Genomic DNA, 19,021 nt, shown 5'->3' with positions numbered 1-19,021 from the left:
TATACAGTTGTAAATATCAATAAATAAATTATTAAAAAAAACAAAAACAATTTTGATCCCTTTTCCTCAGAACTTTTATTCTTTAAAATTTCTCCAACGCTTCGGCCCTCAGGCCATTCTCAAGGATACCAGCTTCAATATTGATGTCATTTCTTTTTTAAATCATAAAATTGCAGGCTCATTGCCCTTGTCACATATAACTTTTTCTAAAAATTTTTTTATCTTAGATTTAATACTTTTTTACAAAACACTTTCCTTCCTTCCTTTACTTTTGTTTCCCTTTTATATGTATGTGAGTGAAGGAAGGAAAGTGTTTTGTAAAAAAGTATTAAATCTAAGATAAAAATTTTTTTAGAAAAAGTTATATGTGACAAGGGCAATGAGCCTGCAATTTTATGATTTAAAAAAGAAATGACATCAATATTGAAGCTGGTATCCTTGAGAATGGCCTGAGGGCCGAAACGTTGGAGAAATTTTAAAGAATAAAAGTTGAGAGGAAAAAAGGATCAAAATTGTTTTAAATTAAGAATATATATATATATTGTTCTTTACTGCTATCAACTAAATAGATATAGTAATTAAATCAATCATTAATCCAATGTGCAAATAAACATAATACACTTAATTTTAACTGAATTAATTTATATCAAACTTTAATTGTATTCCATTGATCTATTTACATTCCTAAATCAGGCTATTACGAATAATTTTCTGCTAGTTGGAGATATAACCAATGAGATATAATATATAAGATCATTGCCCTTCTAATGTTTATAATCTTCTCCAATTGAAGTATCAGTCTCAACTCCATTACCCACGAACGGCCAGTTCAAGACATATACTGCCTATCTACTTGTTACCACCCTATTCTAACTATATGAATGGAATATGGTCCGGCTGCGATAAAAAAAAACTAAAAAAAAAATAGTAGATAATTATACTATTTTATTGAGCCAAGGTTTCGCCCCACGTTGCAGGGCTGTTTTGACGGGAGTCAAAAACAAAGATAGGCTAACTATAGTGGGTCATGTTTTCATTCCGAGGGACCACTACAAAATAAATGTGGACCATCCCAGCCTGGATTCGTACCGACACCGCTGCAGTAACTAGGTCGCTGAGGTAGACGCTTTAGCAATCTAGACTCCCTCGACTACAGACCGCCCCCCCCCCCTAATTTAACCCATCTATTCATTCCCTTACCTTCATTTCGACATTCCTTCCTCCCCCGCTCCACCTCCTGGAATTCCCTCCTTCTATTTAATATCTGCCATCCACTTTCCTTGGGAACTTTCAAAATCCTCCTATTCGATTTCCTTTTTTCAAGTTAATCCTGTTTTGGGTAATATTAAATTATGTCAAAGTCGTAGATTCATTACTTTTACCTCTATGAAAATTTGTTTCATTTTTCACAATTTAGTAACGTTCAACCAAAACAATGTAATTTTTAAGAATTTGATTCTGTCTTATTTATATTGGAATTTTCACTAAATAAAAATATATTGTTTATTTGCTATTAAAGCTTTCGTTTATAGATTTTTTGTCTTTTGAATAGAATTTTTTTTTTTTAATTTTTGATTGCGTTTATTTATTTAATTAGTTTCATATAACTCATGTAATATTTTTTCTTTAATATTAATTTCTCTTACTCTCTTTTCTCATGATTTTTTATGTGGTTACATTGATTAACCATTTCTCAATTCTGTGGTTCTATATGTCTCCACTATTTGTAAACTTAATGTTGTGTTTGTTCATATACTATATATATAAGTCACCTAGTCATTCTTAATCTTTTTTCCTGTTCATATTCGTTATTCTCATGATACTTTGTCCTATAGACTTTGAAAATAAATCTTTAATACATCAAGGAGATTATTTTGTAATCCTACTTGTTTCGTACTTATATCTGATCTATTAAAAAAATAATATATAGTTAAGTACTTAATTTGATTCGCTAAATTAGTACAAGAGTCCCTGAGGAGAAAAAAGGCTGTGTTATCTCACCCCAATTTTTTATCATTTCAATAAAACTATGTATAATTACTAGTAAAAATGTATGAGTCCGCCAAGTATAGTTAAGGCGAATAAAAATTGGTGGATGTTTCAAAAGTTAGAAAATGTAAATTTTTATTCGGAGCTCTATAATTTCTGTACTTAATGTTTCAGAATTTAGTTTATTCTTGTAAATATGTTTATTAGCAGAAATTTTACCTTTCCATTTATTTTTTTTAGGTTAATTACATTTGATTTATATTATTTATTATCAGAAGTGTTAGTCATCTTATGTTTTATGTTATGACATATGGTTTTACTTCATTTGTTCTATTCTTATCTTATATATTCTGTTAATTATTGTTGTTCATTCTAATCTTTTCAAATTCATTATTTTATTATGTTTTATAATTTCATTCTTATTTTGTATTTCACTCTAAGACTCTAAAGCCTAATTCTGACGCCTGTATGTTATTCAAAAGGGATCAATCCATAATAAATAAAGATTATTATTATATTAATAAAACTACCAACAACACTGGAAAACCTAAGAGAACGTCATTTAAAGTAGAGTAAAGTTGCTAAAATATGAGCTATAATAGAGCTATTTTCGTTCAATATTTCTCGAGATATAGCTTTATAAATAGACACATTTCATTAAGAATGCACTGAAAAAACAGTAGATAGTGAATTCATTTTGAGAAACCTATATCTCAAAAACTATTTGACGTATAGATTGCTATGTATTGACAATCCTGGGTATTATTAAGGTGTTTCGTCGTCTGCCCCTATACCTGGTCAGGGTATCCTTCTGGGAAGCTTTTAGCATCCTCGGATGTGGAAACATTTGTATTGAGTTTGTCACATTACCAGAGCCCCCTGAGAAAATTAGATTGGCTAACCTTTAAGTATCGAAGCAGAAAATAGGTTAGGACGAAGGACCAGAATCAAATTAACCAGGTGCAGGCCCTTCCTGGACAAGTCAAACTTTTTGTTACACATCCTCGGCCCTGAGGAGGGGGACGCCTGCCTCGGGAGTCTTCGGACATCGACGACCAATGAGATAAGAGATTTCAAAATAAGGTAACGCCCTAAAAGGAGTAGTGGGAGAAAAAGAGTAGGGTAACATGGGCAGGAAAAGGAGACATTGCAGGACCAGACGAGGAGAAGAGCACAGGGACTCAAGAGGAAGCCTGAGACGAGTAAGGACCACAGTCAGGAGGATGCGCTTCGACCATACGAAGGCCAGGAGGCCTGGACATCCCTGATGAAACAGAAGACACCCACGGCACTTCATCCCACGGCATCAGCGGCTATAAGTATAAATTAACTACTAAGCAATCATGTAATAATTTATATTTTATGGCAACCTTTATCTGAATCATTTGAACCATTTTAATCATAATAACAAATTGTAAATAAATACTTAGTTTCTTTATGTAGTTTATATACTATTATATAACCCAATATATCACTCTTTATAATTAATGGTAACAACATTTTATAAATATAAAGGTATTTAATTGGTAAACTGGTAAACACACAACAGCCTTTGGAAAGGAATCCAATTATAATAATAGTTTTTTAGGGCTCAATTTATAATCAATTAATTAAATTATTTTGGATAATTGCCTTCAGCGATTATCCTGGCATCCCAAGTAAATCTGCTACTAGAACATAGCAAGATGTCTATTAGCACACAAATTAAAGCTAATTTAATGTACTATAAAGTATTCAATAATGTACATCTTCGTAGGAGTAGTAGTTTTCATGATATTCGATAAAATAAAGTCTAAAAATGGTAATTTTTAGTTGTTTGGATCATATTTTTGAAAATATCATAAAAAGTAGTACTCCTACAAAGATAAATGTCATCAACTACTTTATGGTAGATTCAACTAGCTCTAATTTGAGTGTGGGCAGATATTTGTACGTTTAATGGTTCCTGAGATATACTTTAACATTTTTGTCCGTACAACTAGAACTCAACAATTTGTGAAATCATTTTATTAAATATCATATCACAAAGCCTACTACTCCTAACATGAAAATTATAAAGAACCTTTTTAGTAGATTAATATAGCTTAAATATGGTCCCGAAACCTTGTACAACAAAAAAGAAAATATAGAATAATATATATTCAACTTTTGGAAGTTTTTAACCTCAAAAAATGTATCGGAATTGATTAAAATAGCTTAAATTTGAGTGCTAAAAGACGTCTGTACGTCCAATGGGTCCTGAGATATATTGTTACGATTGCCATGGTAAGATAAAAACACTGGCGATATCTGCGTTGACAAAAGGGATTATGGAGAAAAACAAAAACACGAGCGATATGTTTAGAGTGGGCTTTGGTTTTGTGAAGGGGAATCTTCAGCACGTCCTGGGCCCTGTTTCATAATGAAAGCTAATAGTATTAGTTGATAGTACAAGTGTAGAAACTAGTGTGGTAATGATACTAATACTTATTTTTTTTCATGATAGGGATGACTATTAGTGATATTACAGAAATTAAAAAATACTAAAGTACAAGTTACTATTCCACAAGTCTGTGGAATTGTATTAAGATAAATCTACAGGACTAATAGTATTAGTTTGTACTTTATTATGAAACAGGGGCCTGGATAAGAGAGTTGTGGCATTACATCGTTAGAGATTATATCTCTATAATTCTGGTGATACGGTGACTGGAAAGGAAATATCGGATAACCTTGTGTTCTGCCAGGAGTTCACCCAAAGACTAAGTGGGGTTCGAACTAAATTTTATTTTAATATCACTTTTATATTCCTTTGTGTAGTAATGTAAATAATAGTTGATAAGGTTAATCATTTAAGTTAAATTTAAGTCAACCTATAAGTTCTCATTGTTTTATTAATTGACATGAATTCTTTCCTTTCCTTTTTCATTCTGTGTACATATATTTCTTCTTATCATTAAACTGTTGTAGATATAGTTTTTCTGTTCATTATTATGCATGTACACTGCTTTCAACTAGTTAATTTCACCTATGTTTTTTTTGTTATGTTTACTTAATATTTCGATAATTCAACAGGTGGAAGGTAACACCCCCTAGGTTTTCTGTTATCTACATGTAAAGGTATTCGCCAGTGGTTATAATTCCATTATTATTTATATAAGGGTATATTGTGGGCATATTGTTTCGGGGTTTTCGTTATTTCCAAGGAAAAAATAACATGGCGCCTTAGGAGCAATTTATTCTTTATTGTTTTGTCTTTTTTTTCCCCCTTTTTTGATTATATTTTTTTTTTTATTTTCCTTTAACCCACCCCCTTCTCCGCTGAGCGTGGGCAAGTATAAACGATAAATATATAACTAAGGATAAATCAAAATTTGCGGTTATAATATTTTCCCCAAAATAAATTCAGTAAACTACTGATTTTTTATAAATTTGTTATAAAATGTTGCTTTTTAAAAAAAAAAAAATTGTATTTCGGGATCTATTGAACGTAAATAGAACTATTTGGGTTCATGTTTTATTAAATTTAAATGAGGTTCTCTTAGGTTTTTCTAGTGTAGTTGGTAATTTTAAAGATATAGAGCACGGAATGAAAAATTAATTTTATTTAATGTTTTGAATCTGCCGCCATTTTCTCGTTTCTCTACCTATAATTGTCAGCATCATCAATTTCGACTAATAATCATAAACAGTTGTCATTAAAGTAATAAATAATTGGTTTGAAATAACTGCCTTTTTTTCACCCCGTCACTTGTACTAAATCGGCCATTCGGGAGAACTGGGCGGCACAAGAACTAAACACTACCCGCACTGCCCATCCGCTTCCACGTATGGTCTACCTTTGAGCTGAACGGGGTTAGTCACTAAAGAGCTGAGGACTGTGGGAGTTGAGGCGTAGGTCTTAGCAGCTTAGGGAGTGCAGCTGGGCCGGTTCGAATCCGGCCTTGGGTGGTGTGTCCAATTTATATCTGAGGCAGCTCCGCAGAAAGAAAACTTTACTTCCAATCATAGTTAAAATAGGGCGATTCCCTGTAGATAACCACCTCCCCCAATGTCAGAAATGACCAGGAAGGAAGAAAAAAGAAAAATTCATTTTTCGTCATATCTTTATGACTGCTTCCTCTATACGCCACATATTTGAAATAGAAATATTGCCTTTCAACCTTTACCTTTGAACAGGTAGGTTCTTTGCTCATTTATTATCATTTTAATATCATTATTTTTTTATTTATTTATAATTATTCTTCCAAAACGTTTATTTAATCTCTATTTCTTTTGTTTTTTATGTTCGTCTCCTGCACTTTTTAAACTGTATATTTTACGCATTTTCAAAAATGTTTACTCTTACCATTGTTACTTATTTTTTATTCTTATCATTGTTTATTCAATTTTATTTTATATTGATACTATTTTACGTATTCCTTCCTTTTATTTATATGTAATTTCTTATCACTTTATTTTTACATAATATTTATCCTAGCTTAAATTGTCTTATTGTTGTAATATTCTCAGTTTTTTTTGTATCCTTTTAGCCCTGATAAAGCCCTGCAAACTGGAGCGAAACGTCGGAAAATAAATAGTTTTTTTTTTTTTAGTTGTCACAACAATTCATTTGAAGTTATAAATATTGTTGTTTTCGAAAAAAAATATCTGAAAACCGGAAAGATGAAAATCAAAAATTTTTTTTGTTTTGTTGCTATAAAAATTCGTAACTTAGAATACATTACTAATTTGGTCTTTGCTTGTTCATCACAAGGAAGACTATGTTGATTAAAATGTTTCTTGAGAAAACATAACCTATCAAAGAAATGCACTTATAACGATCGAACATTCCCTAAATTATATTGAACATATTTGTGTTATTGTAATATGTACATACATTACAAAGTGTATTTAGTGTTAAAGTTTAAGATATTTTATATATTTATAGATATCTAACATTCAAATGTTCAGTATTTAGGTAAATAACATTTGATTTGCTATTAGATAGAGAAACTCACAGTTATGGAACTCCATAATAATATTGGTGGAGAAGATTGATATTTTAACGACTTTCCTGATCCAAAAATACTAATTAGGAACAAAAATACTATTTTAAGAAATATATCTGGTAACGTATACACCACATATATTGTACGTGCTTTAAATTCTAGCTATAGCCACATTTATTGATGTAACTGTAGTTACAATTAACCTGTTAATTAATCAGAAAATAACCTAAAATTTATAGTCCCTATACGAAAGCTCTAACTGTAAGGCTGAGAGCAGAGATGGGCAAAAATTAGCTATTGTTGAAACTAACAGCTAAAGTTGCCATGGATACGGCTCTTATTCATGAATGAACCATTGATAAATAAATATCGTTTCCATGGTGATTTTAGCTGCTAATTTCAATAATAGCTAATTTTTTCGAGAGTTTCGAGTAAGAACTGCCTAGAGTTGCATCAAGGGTACATCTCTTATGTTATAAAGGATGATAAAGTGTATAAGTAATGTGGCAGACTCATCTCTAATGGTTTGAAGCATTTGATGCTCCAATGTTCGTCCCTGGAGACCCCTAGGAAGAGATACCTTCATACTTATATTGATGCTACCGCAGATGATTCCTCGTTGGATAGTGTTTAAATATCAAAACTATTAAACACTTAAACCATTTATTTTAATTTCTTATGAGTGTTTTTGACATAACTTAGTTTCAAAATAAACATATATTTATATGTATGTATTTATTTATACATAAATATTAATAAGTGTTAAATTTGTTGGCTTCAACAGTGTTCTATTACTTTATATTTATTAGAAAGTATACTTTATTATTGTTAGAAAGTATAAAACTTATCCTAATTATTATTTTTTATTTGTAAATTCCAGCTATATATGATATTAAATCAAGAAGGAATCGTAGTGAATACCTATATGGAATTATTGAAGTTTTTAGTTTCTGTTCAGACGTTTGTGCTAAAACTTATAATCCAAATATAGTATTTTAATGTTATCTTAAAATATTAATAAACTAACATACTAACATGAATTGGGCCAGACTCCATGGCTACATTGTAATGTAAGGCAATAAATGCATCTATCTTGCTATATATACCTGTTTTTGATGGGGGTGCCAGGATAATCGCTGAAGCCAAATATATATATATTACTATATAAGTAAGTAAGTAAATATTAATCCACAATTTAGTTATATCTTTGTTTATGTTGCTAGCACTGTCCTTTTTTGTTGATGACGCATGCTTTGTTTATTTGTTGTTATGTCTATGCAAGTTTAAAGCTGCTAGGTTAGTTTTATTATCGCTGAGCAATGTTCAGTGATCCGTTTTTTGTGGTGGCATGGCCAGGTGCCGAAATTCATCGAAGACTTTCGGTACAGTAGGATAACAGTGTTTTGCCACAACGGAGTGTCTACGAATGGATTGAAAAATCCAAAAATGATCGCACAAGTGTTACGCACGATGAAGGAACCGAACGACCGTTTAGCGCCACAAATGAAGAAAACATTGAGCGTTGTAATAGTGTTCTTAGACAGGCGGGTAACTACTGACGAAGTGACTTATCGTCTGCAAATTAGTCAAGGTTCTGCCTAAGAAATAATCCACAACAGACTTGGGTTCCATAAAGTTTGTGCAAGATGGATCAAAAACAATTCACTCAGTTCCATAAACAAACGCATAAAAGTACTGGCTCATCCTCGATATAGTCCCCGATCTTGCTCCTTCTTACTATAACTTGTTTGGTCCACTCCAAGTGGCATTAAGGGGCCGTCGATTTACCTCGGAGGAAGCAATGAAAGATGTGGTGCATTCCTGGCTCGTAGCTCAACCGAAAATCTTCTTTTGCGAGGGCATCACGAAGCTTGTACAACGATGAACCAAGTGCGTTGAAAAGAAAAGGGACTATGTCGAAAAATGATGTATTGTAAGTTTCCTATTTGACTACAATAAAATTTTATAACAATATTGCCGATAATAATTGACTTACCTTAGTATATATTAGTTAAAATTACTTGTGTCCTACAAAACTATTATTATTGAATTCCTTTCCAAAGGATCTTGTATTTACTAGTTTACTAATTATATATCTTTATATTTATAAAATATTGTTAACATAAATTATATAAAATATAATAAGGGGTGGTATTGGGTAATATAATATTATATAAACTACATAAAGGAACAAAGTTTTATTTAGATGATTTATACAATTATTGCAATGATATGATTAAACGAAATTATAAAATTACTAAATGATTCAGATTAACATGGTTTGGCATTAAATATTAATTACATTATAACTTATTACCTAATATGTCTATAAATAGCTGCTAAGTTGGGTGATGCATGTCATGGTATTTAGTGACGTCTTAGCCATGACGTTCCAGGTCTGATTAACCCTTCCTAGGACTTCTGCGCATCAAAGTCCATCCTCCTTGGTCCACCTCTTCCGTGCTTCTGTCTTTGATGTCCTGTACCTGCTTCTCTTCTCCCTCCACTGGTTCCGTCGCCTTGTTGGAATCTTATTTCACATTAGCCACGTCCAAGAAGAGTAAGTCACAAGAGACTATCGGTGTTTGGTACAGGTATTGTGTATAAACTACCTGGCTAAGGTATTTTGTCTCTTTATCATCTTTTACCCATTACAATCGATGGGAAAGGTGTCCTTATGAAGACAGGTATCCTACCCAGGACAGGTATCGGCACATACTTACGTTCCTAAGCTACAAAAACTTTTATAATATAGCAAGGGTTATTACATATTAACTTATCTATATTATTAATATCAAAAATAAATATTTTTTGCGAGCTTTATAGTAAAAAGCCAACAAAGAGCATATTTCAGATGAAGTAGAAAGTCCACTTTTGAACTATATTCAACCACACTCTCAAATATTAAACTACAACTTCCGATCATTCGGTCATTCATTCATAACTGTTTTGGAGTCAAGGACGCTTACAAATATGTACATTTGTAATTTCACCCTAAATTAAAAAAAAATCTTGTTTAATAAATGGAACATGGTCCGGGTGCGGTCAAATTAAATTCAAATGGTAATAACTATTTTTATTTGTGTATCGCCCCACGTTGCAGGGCTTTGTCAGGGCTAAAAAAGATAAAACACTTAACATAAGTAAAAAAGTAAATGGAAAATTACACGTAACGTGAAACGTAAAAATTAAATAAGAAAAATAATAACTCCCATTGGCTGCCTAATGATCACGTGACAGACCACGTGAGTGGTTAAGGGTAGGTCTAAGTCAAAATTTAAATTCAAACCCCCCCCCAGAGGTCACGTGACCTGTGGTTAAGGTAGGGTCAAAGGTCAAAGGTCACGGGAGTGGTTAAGGTAGGGGGTCAAAGGTCAAAGGTCACGGCTCATTGACCCTGTTCCAGAACCGGCTTATTATACCTACTAAGGTTATAAAGAATAAATGAAAACGGAAATAGTAACAGATAAAAAGAAGAAACATAAAAGTAAAACCAATTCTTGATTATACTACTTAGGGCCGTTTGCACTATCACAGTTTAAACTACGATTAGTGTAATCTCGGATAAACTCTCAATAATTTCATATTGCACCAAAAAAGTTAAACTTCAAATCTGGTGGTAAACTTAACTGGACAATGGTAGCCGGTTAAGCTTAAATTTAGAGCAAATCTACGTTTAAGTAGGTAACCATACAAGAAACCTTCCATAGTTCCAGTAGGATCTGTTATCTAGGGAAGGTCTATTGTATTATTCTTACAAAATTAAATAGAATGTATTTCTTAGAGATAGACTATTTGCCAGACGACGAAGGCCTTAAATAACCAGTTTCACAATGAAAGAAATGATTTCATTATTTGTTCTAATAAATTATGATTTGCTGATGAAAAATTTTAATAGTAACTACTAGCGGATCCGGCAATGCTTCGCTATGGCTATATTTAAGGCTGTATACTTTATTATCTAAGGTATATTCATGTATATACTACCTAATATATAAACCATTTTTAAATAAAAACCCTCCCTGTGCCTTAAAATTTTCAAAAAATTGATACCGAATGACCTATGAAAGTGTGGTAAAGTATTTTTTAGTTCTTTTAAAATTTCTTGAGGTTAATCACTTCCATCATTTGAAATAAATTATTATTTATTTATTCATGACAATTGTACAACGTTTCGGGACCACTGTCCCATATTCATGCACTATAAAAACCTATAACAATAATAAAATCTATATAACACCAATCTTCTTTCTTATATATTTTATTTTATACAATAAAAATCACCTCATTATTTCATATGGGAAATCATGTCCTCCATTTGTGCATCTTCATTTCTCTCTGGCACAGCCATCACTCTACATTTCATACTATCTCTTTGGACCTTATCTCATGTCCAGTGTGCTGTTTGGTTACCTCCTTGTTTTGTATTTATTATAAACTTAGTGATTTTTTATTTTTCACATAAACCTGTTTATTTTATCTGATTTTTATGTTTTTATTTTAAGTCTATTTATAATATCTGCGTAATGTGTGTTTAAGTGTTTAGTGTCAGTTTTATAGTTTACTGTGTTTTGTATGTTTTTTGTTATGTATATAGCTTCTAGATATCTTCTGTTTTTTGTATTTTTTGCTGTATCTATTATTTTTGTGTTTTCAAAGTTGAATTCGTGGTTCAGTTTTATGCTGTGATAGGCCAGAGCTGTGCAATTTATATTTTTAGTGTTTTTACAATTAGTGATGTGTTGTTTAATCCTAGTTTTTAGTTTTTTAGATGTTTCACCAATATATCCTTTTTCACAATTTTTACAATCTATCTTATAAATTGCGTTTAGTTTTTCCATCTTATCAACTTTGTCTTTCATGTTTGACAGCTTATTTTGTAATTTATTATTGTTGTATAAACCGGTTCTTTTTTAGTATTTTTAGGAGTGAAAAAAAAAGTTGAAATTCGTTTTCAGCACCTCGAGAAAGCCTTAAATAGGGATTTTCGAAAAAAATCGGAAAATAAATTTTTATAGTCCAAAGTTTCGCCCTATATCTTTTACGTCTTTGATTTCTTTTAAAAAATACAAATAACTTCAAAATCGCTCAGCCAATCTTTCAAAAAACAGCACGTAAATCCGTCCAGTAATTCAAAAGTTTATTGTAGATAAAGATTCGACTACTCACTTTTATACCTATAGATAAATGTTGCCTTAGCTGTGCGTAAGTAATGAAAAGAAAAAAACAGAAAACCTTGATGATCACCGAAAACGTAATAATATTTGAAGTTCGACCAATATTTGATTTGAATTTTAGAGAACACATGGGTGATCTACCTACAGTTATCACTGTTTCAGGTAACATTGGTAACCTGGTCAACAAATCTGTAGACCAGAAACAGGAGGCTAAGTTACCGGAGTTTTACTAAACTCTTGGATAAATTTAAGTATACAAATCCTAGTTTTACTGGAGATTGGTAAAACCGGCCCTTACTTGAATTCTAAGAGTATGTTATTTAGTGTATAATCTAGTGCAGCGGTTCCCAAACCTTTTTCGTTACAAAACTCTACTTGGGATAGAAAAAATTTCACGGCACCATTATGGAACTAAAAAAAAAAATAAAAATGGCGAGACAATTATCCTCAGAGCCCTTAAATATACAGGAAAAGAAGGAAATCGACGTAAAGTAAATTCTGAAATGCACTGTAAATTTGCTATTTTAATTTTTAATTTTTTTTCTTGTCTTTTCTGTATTATTTGAGGAAGAGGCCTTCGCTTATGGTATCCACTTTGTGAACCGCTGATCTAGTGTTCCTTCATTTTTTAGAAATTTAAACCAAATTTTCGAAAAAAAAAAAAGAAGGGATATTTTCACGTCCAATGCCATACCTTAGCTTCCACTTGGTATGGAATTTGCATAAGTGGCGTTTTACTGGGCCTATACCTTATATCTAAAATATATAAATTAAAAAAAAAAAATTTTTAATTTTCTTTGAAACACAAAAATTAAACCTACTATCAGTATATTATATGCTATTAATGCTAACATATAATATTGATAGGCTCTACCCGTATATAATTAATGTTATATGAAGTTACAAAATAGTATATATTTATAATAGCAGTCCTCCTCAGGGTATACTACTAGAATATTAACATAATTAAATAAAATTAATAATACTAAGGTGAGATTAGTAATAAAATATCGCTTATTTATATTAGTAATTAATTTTATTTATAAAATAAAAATACAATTTTAAAAACTAAGACAACTTAATTAAATATAATTTAAAAATCTAAAATAATGTTTACAAAATTACCCTAAAATTTATTAATAGTAATTTATTTAGAAAAGAAAAAAATATTTAAAAAATATTATAAACAAAAACAAAACAACTAAATATATCGAACTACCATATAACAACAGACTTGGAAAACGAATTTCAAACTATTATAGTACCATATCTATTCAATAATGAAAACATCAATCACAAATTTAATATATAATTTATTGAAATATACTTAAGAGTCTTATTTTTATCGTATTCTTATATTATTTTGTTTTATTGTATCCTTTAGCTTCTTTTGAGTTTTAATGCTCTTTTCTTCTATATATTCTTCACATAAGATATCATTGTTTGAAAAAAGCAAATTGTTATCCATTTTAGCCTCACATTTTTTATTCATTTATAAGTCTGACGTTTCGGCCAATTCAGCCATCCTCAAGGACAATCTTAATACAATTTTAGAACCAATAATTTAAAAAACAACTTTATGCAGGCTATTCTGAGCAGGTTATTAATATCAGTCCACACCCTAATTAGTCAATTGTTCACATTAAATTAAAAATTAAAACATTCTATCACAGTCAACCACAATCTAACAATGTGGTGATAAATTTTAACAAAGAAAATTGACTGTGATATAATGTTTTAATTTTTAATTTAATTTTGAGTAATTGACTAATTAGGGTAATTTTTGTGGACTGATATTCTTGTAAATAGTAAAATAGCAGAGTAGCCTGGATAAAGTTGTTTTTTAAATAATTGTCCTTGTGGATGGCCGAATAGGCCGAAACGTCGAACTTATAAAGGAATAAAAAATGTTTTGAGACTAAAATGGATAAAAATTCTATTTATTTAAACAATATTAACCAGTCTCATGAAAGTATAAAGATTATACATAAAATAAGGTATCATGTTACAAATTTTATATATTATTTTATGTAGTGTAATATTATATATTTTATTCTTGTTTATATTTTAAGTTGTATTCTTATTTTTAACCAATCTCATTATTACTGATTTATTAATTGCAAATTCGTATAATTATTATTGTCACTTCAGAAGTGCTTTCAATTATTTTATTATTTTTTTTATTTTAATTTTAGTATTTCATATTTCTTTGTACTTTGTTTATTGAATTATTAGTTTTATTGCTAGAAATAATTCATATTGTACTACACACAACGCCTTAATAATCAGAAGTTTAACAAATTTCATTTATGACTATCATTTCTATATCATTCTATGTTCCATGTTATTTTGGCACAGAAAAAAAAAATATTCCTAACAAGACAAACCAGAAAAGACCCTTATTTAAAGCCAACTAAATGATGATTTGGTATGGATATAAAAGAAAAAAAAAACAATTATTTATATCGAAAAATCAATCAGTCCAGTTACATATAAATGCTAAAAAAATCGACTTTCTGAAACTTAAGTAATAGTTAAGTCCTATTGAATATGTATACTAACTACTGTAGCAGGTGTTAGCGCCAAGTTTAATAATTAATTTATATTTGTTTATATTGTTTTCTTTAGAATTTTGTTTGTTTTTTGTAGGCCAATATGTGTTTTGTATTTTATATTATAATAATTAAGCATAAGTGTAATGGTTGCTAAGGGTGTTTGGCCGGCGTCGCCTAGCAACGAACCGAGGAACATTTTAAAAATTAGTTGTTCTTAATTAGTAGCAATTAAACCCATTTATTTTAGTATTTGCGTGGACTTTATGATTATTAGAACTTATTACCTGTCCTGTCTGCGTATTAGTTTGGTCATTAAGATTTAAATGCATTTTAATTTTAATTGTATTTAGGATATCCTAGAGTAGAAAGATTTTCTATAAGAATCTTACTATTCGTTTACCTTTGAAATATACACCCTTCACTAACCGATATTGCCAATTTGTGTTCGCAGTTGTTGAAAAAAGAAGTTACATTTCAACTTACCAACGCCACATTAATTCGGCTCATTCCGAGGACAGCGAAAATAGATCAATTAAAGGCAATTCTAGAGGGAGGGATCTGATTGGCCGACTGCCAGCCAATGAGCTGCCTAATTAACCAGTTATGGCGATCCATTATTGAGGAGGACCAATGAATTTAACAGAGGCCAGGCGGGGCAGGACATAATGAATGTTCTACGAAGGCGAAGCCTACAATTTGGGCGGAATACTTGAATTAAAAATTCACTATATCATAGTCAATAATTGCCCTGATCTGAGCGATTGTCTTACAGATCACTACAGCATGGACGCACCCAAGTTCGTCGATCACTACAGGTAGAAAACCAGTTCAAAGTTAACTAAGTACTCGATACTTATGTCTACTTATTTTTAAGTTTTAAAGTGTAAATGTTAAAATTAGACATTTCTGATTTAGAAATAATTTTTTTTTTGCAGGTTCAAGGGAATCTGAAAGGATGTTAGATTTTACTTTTTACTACTTAATGTTGATTTACAGTTTAGTTAATTATAATGATAGTCATAATAATTATTACATTTTAATGATAATTATTGTTCTTACATATCCAGCACATATCATATCATCCGGATGCCAAGCGTTGGCAGATAAAGAACACCATAAGGGCCCAAGAGTCTGGCTAAAATTATCTACCAAGCACTGCTCTTATAATATAAAATAAAAGTTCAGTTCCTTATTTTCGGTACGTGCCGAAACAAGTACCTTCAGGCAAAATCAGAACAATAAATTAGGATTTTTCTATGATTATAGACCACACTAAATAGACCAAAAATCACGAGTGGATATGTAATTGATATGGTTGTCTCAACTGACGACAATATATGAAAAGATCTAGTAATACCAAGATTTAAAGCAAGAACTTCGGCAACTTTATAGACTTGAGCATATAAAAGTATATCCATCCGATGGTAATGTCTTGCAACGGCATCATCCCAGTCGATACCATCATCAGCTCAGTCGAGAATTTGAAGTGTCTGAAAAAGTATTAGAAGAATAGTAGGAACCGGTTCTCCTCGGCACAGTATCGTTAGAAAGTTTTTTATATAATCAGGATGTTGTATTAGATGTAAAATGTTTTACCATGTTAAATGTTACAAGTATAGGATTGCGTGCACTCCTATTTAAAGTCATGCTAAATGCATGCTCCTAGCGGATTTTCTGAGCAATTTGTTTTATAATCTTTCCTTTCAAAACTTCATGTTATTGTTCCCATTTTAGTTTTAATTAAGGTAATTTCTTACAAGATGCCTAAATTATGTGAAAATTTGGCTACTGAGTGCCTTGTTGATCTAACTTGTGAGGAAGAAAATCAAGACAAGGTAATTGACAACTGGCATGACATTATTTTTACTGTCATCCATTGCTTTGTTAGTTTTAAAATCATCCTAAACTATACTAACACAAAAAAACAGACTACCAGCAAGTAACCTAATACAACAAACAAAACGGCGACGAGCTCAGCTGGTCTGTTGCGTGACGTCATTCTCCATTTAGCAGACCTATTAACAGACAATCAGCCATGTTATGTGTTATATCGTTTTAACATGGTAAAAGAAGGAAATATTTCTCCATTTAACATAAATTTTTCCTTGATAAACTAAAGATCATGAATACCCCTATAGTTTCAAATTTGAGCCCAACCCTTGACTATGGTCCGAGTAGGTGAATATTAATTATCATTAATTATATTATTTTATTTTCTTCAGACAGGTAATTATTTATTAAATAAATCAAAAAATTGTATCCTTTTTAGTCTCAACACTTTTTATTTCAACAGTCCAACGTTTCGGCCATTTCAGCCATCATCAAGGACATCTTCAATTATAATTTCTTCCTCACATTAAATTTAAAATTTCTTTTGCAGGCTATTCTGCCCAGGTCATTCATTAATTATAAGATAGAAACCTATTTTTTATTTAAAATCATAAATATCTAATTCTTCTTATTTTAATTGGGTGGTAATTTTAAAACCGTAATTTTGTTAACCGTATGTGCAGCGGATTTCTCTTTTCGGAAATAAAAAATCATTATATGGCGAAAATGGATTTTTTTAAGGAAGCGAAATACACTTAAAGATAAGGAATCTCGGTTGAAACTGATCCATAAGAGCACCTTAACAAATCTTTTTTTGGAATATGTAAATATTATTGACCAAGTAAACATGATTTTATAAACACTGGGAGGATTAATTAATATTGAAAAACGCTTCGAACTTATTTCCATCCCATTACAATACCCGGACGTATTCTTCGATTACCACCGAAAATGTGGATTCTGATCTGTCCTTAACTAATTCCAAAAAAACATTTACCTGTTTCTCGGCAAATCCCCCTCAAGGACCTCTATGGCATTTGCGGCTGGTGGTATCCCATGGCTTGACGGCTTGGCATCCTTTTTAATACTATTTAGTTTACTCCTTGGGCTTTCATTTCCTTTTCGAGGGATTTGCTCATTTTTGATGTTAAAATTGCTTAACCCCGTCACGGAAGCGCGAGTGTTTCTCTGGTAGCATATAGTACTAGACCAAAAGAGGAGAAAAAAGGCAGTTATTTCAACCCAATTTTTGATTACTTTATTGAAAACTATGTATAATTACTGGTCAAAAAATGGTGTGTCTGCCAAGTATAGGTAGGGGAAATAAAAAATGGCGGCTGTTTCAAAACGTTAAAAATAATTCATTTTTCATTCGAAGCTCTATATCTTAAGAAGTAGGAACAACACAAGAAAACCTAAGAGGACGTCATTTAAACAATGGTAAATTTGCTAAAATATGAGCACTAATAGAGTTATTTACGTTAAATATTTTTCGAGATATAGCTTTTTAAAAAGCAACGTTTCAGAAAAATGTTGTATGGGACATACTGAAAGATCAGTAGTTAGTGAATTTATTTTGAAAAACTTATATCTCAAAAACTATTTGATGTACAGATGTATATTAGCACTCAAATTAAAGGTAGTTTAATGAGCTATGGAGTAGTTTATGACATTTATCGTCGTAGGAGTAGTAGTGATATTTGTTTAAATAAATTGATTTATAGTTGTTCCGACAAATTTTCTTTTGCCAAATTTATATTCATATGCCAAAATAATAAAAACTACTACCCCTACGAAGATAAGTGTCTTAAACTACTTTATAATAAGTTAAATTTCCCTTATTTTAACTACTAGCAGACATATGTGTGTCTTATGGGTCTAGAAATATATTTTTTCAAATATCCAACATTTTATACGAACAACTAGAAATTAACATTTTGTGAATTGATTTTGTCAAATATAATAAAAAATACTACTCCTACAAAGATAAACATTATTAACTAAGTTATAGTAAATTTAACTAGCTTTAATTTGAGTGCTGGCAGAGATCTTTACGTCCAACGGTTTCTGAAATAATGTTTTTCATAAATTAAACTTATTATCAGAACAACTATAAATCAACTTATTTTAGCAAATATCATGAAAACTACCATTCCTATGAAGGTAAAGTTTATAAACTACTTTATAGTACATTAAAGTAGCTTTAATTTGAGTGCTAATAGACATCTGTAAGTCAAATAGTTCCTGAGATATAGATATCTCAAAATAAATTAACTAACTACTGATATTTCAGTACGTTCCATACATTTTTATGAAATGTTGATATCGAGAACTATTGGTTTGATTTACTCAAGGGTACTAAACTTATTGTCTGGTTAGGTATTAAATAAAATATATATATATTTTTATTTTATTTATTGATAAATATTACAATCTACCACAACATGTTGGGCAATAATTGATAGTAATAACTGATTACATTCATACTAAAATAAAATAA

At 30.6% G+C, this 19,021-nt stretch overlaps 1 protein-coding gene across 1 annotated transcript in view; it reads left to right on the top strand.

Annotated features, from left to right (window-relative positions):
- The first annotated feature begins 15,453 nt into the window (after window positions 1-15,453).
- The window catches only part of LOC136796367 (odorant receptor 4-like), a 14,564-nt gene continuing 10,996 nt past the window's right edge, over window positions 15,454-19,021 (top strand). The window contains exon 1 of the mRNA XM_067049912.1: window positions 15,454-15,506. Within this exon, the coding sequence (XP_066906013.1) occupies window positions 15,475-15,506 (32 nt within the window). The 5' untranslated portion in view covers window positions 15,454-15,474. The remainder of the gene's footprint in view (window positions 15,507-19,021) is intronic.

This window comes from Halyomorpha halys, unplaced genomic scaffold (assembly GCF_000696795.3).
Source record: "Halyomorpha halys isolate HHAL.00 unplaced genomic scaffold, Hhal_1.1 Scaffold21.1, whole genome shotgun sequence".
Classification (NCBI taxonomy): domain Eukaryota; kingdom Metazoa; phylum Arthropoda; class Insecta; order Hemiptera; family Pentatomidae; genus Halyomorpha; species Halyomorpha halys.
This window is presented reverse-complemented; position numbering and strand designations above follow the sequence as displayed.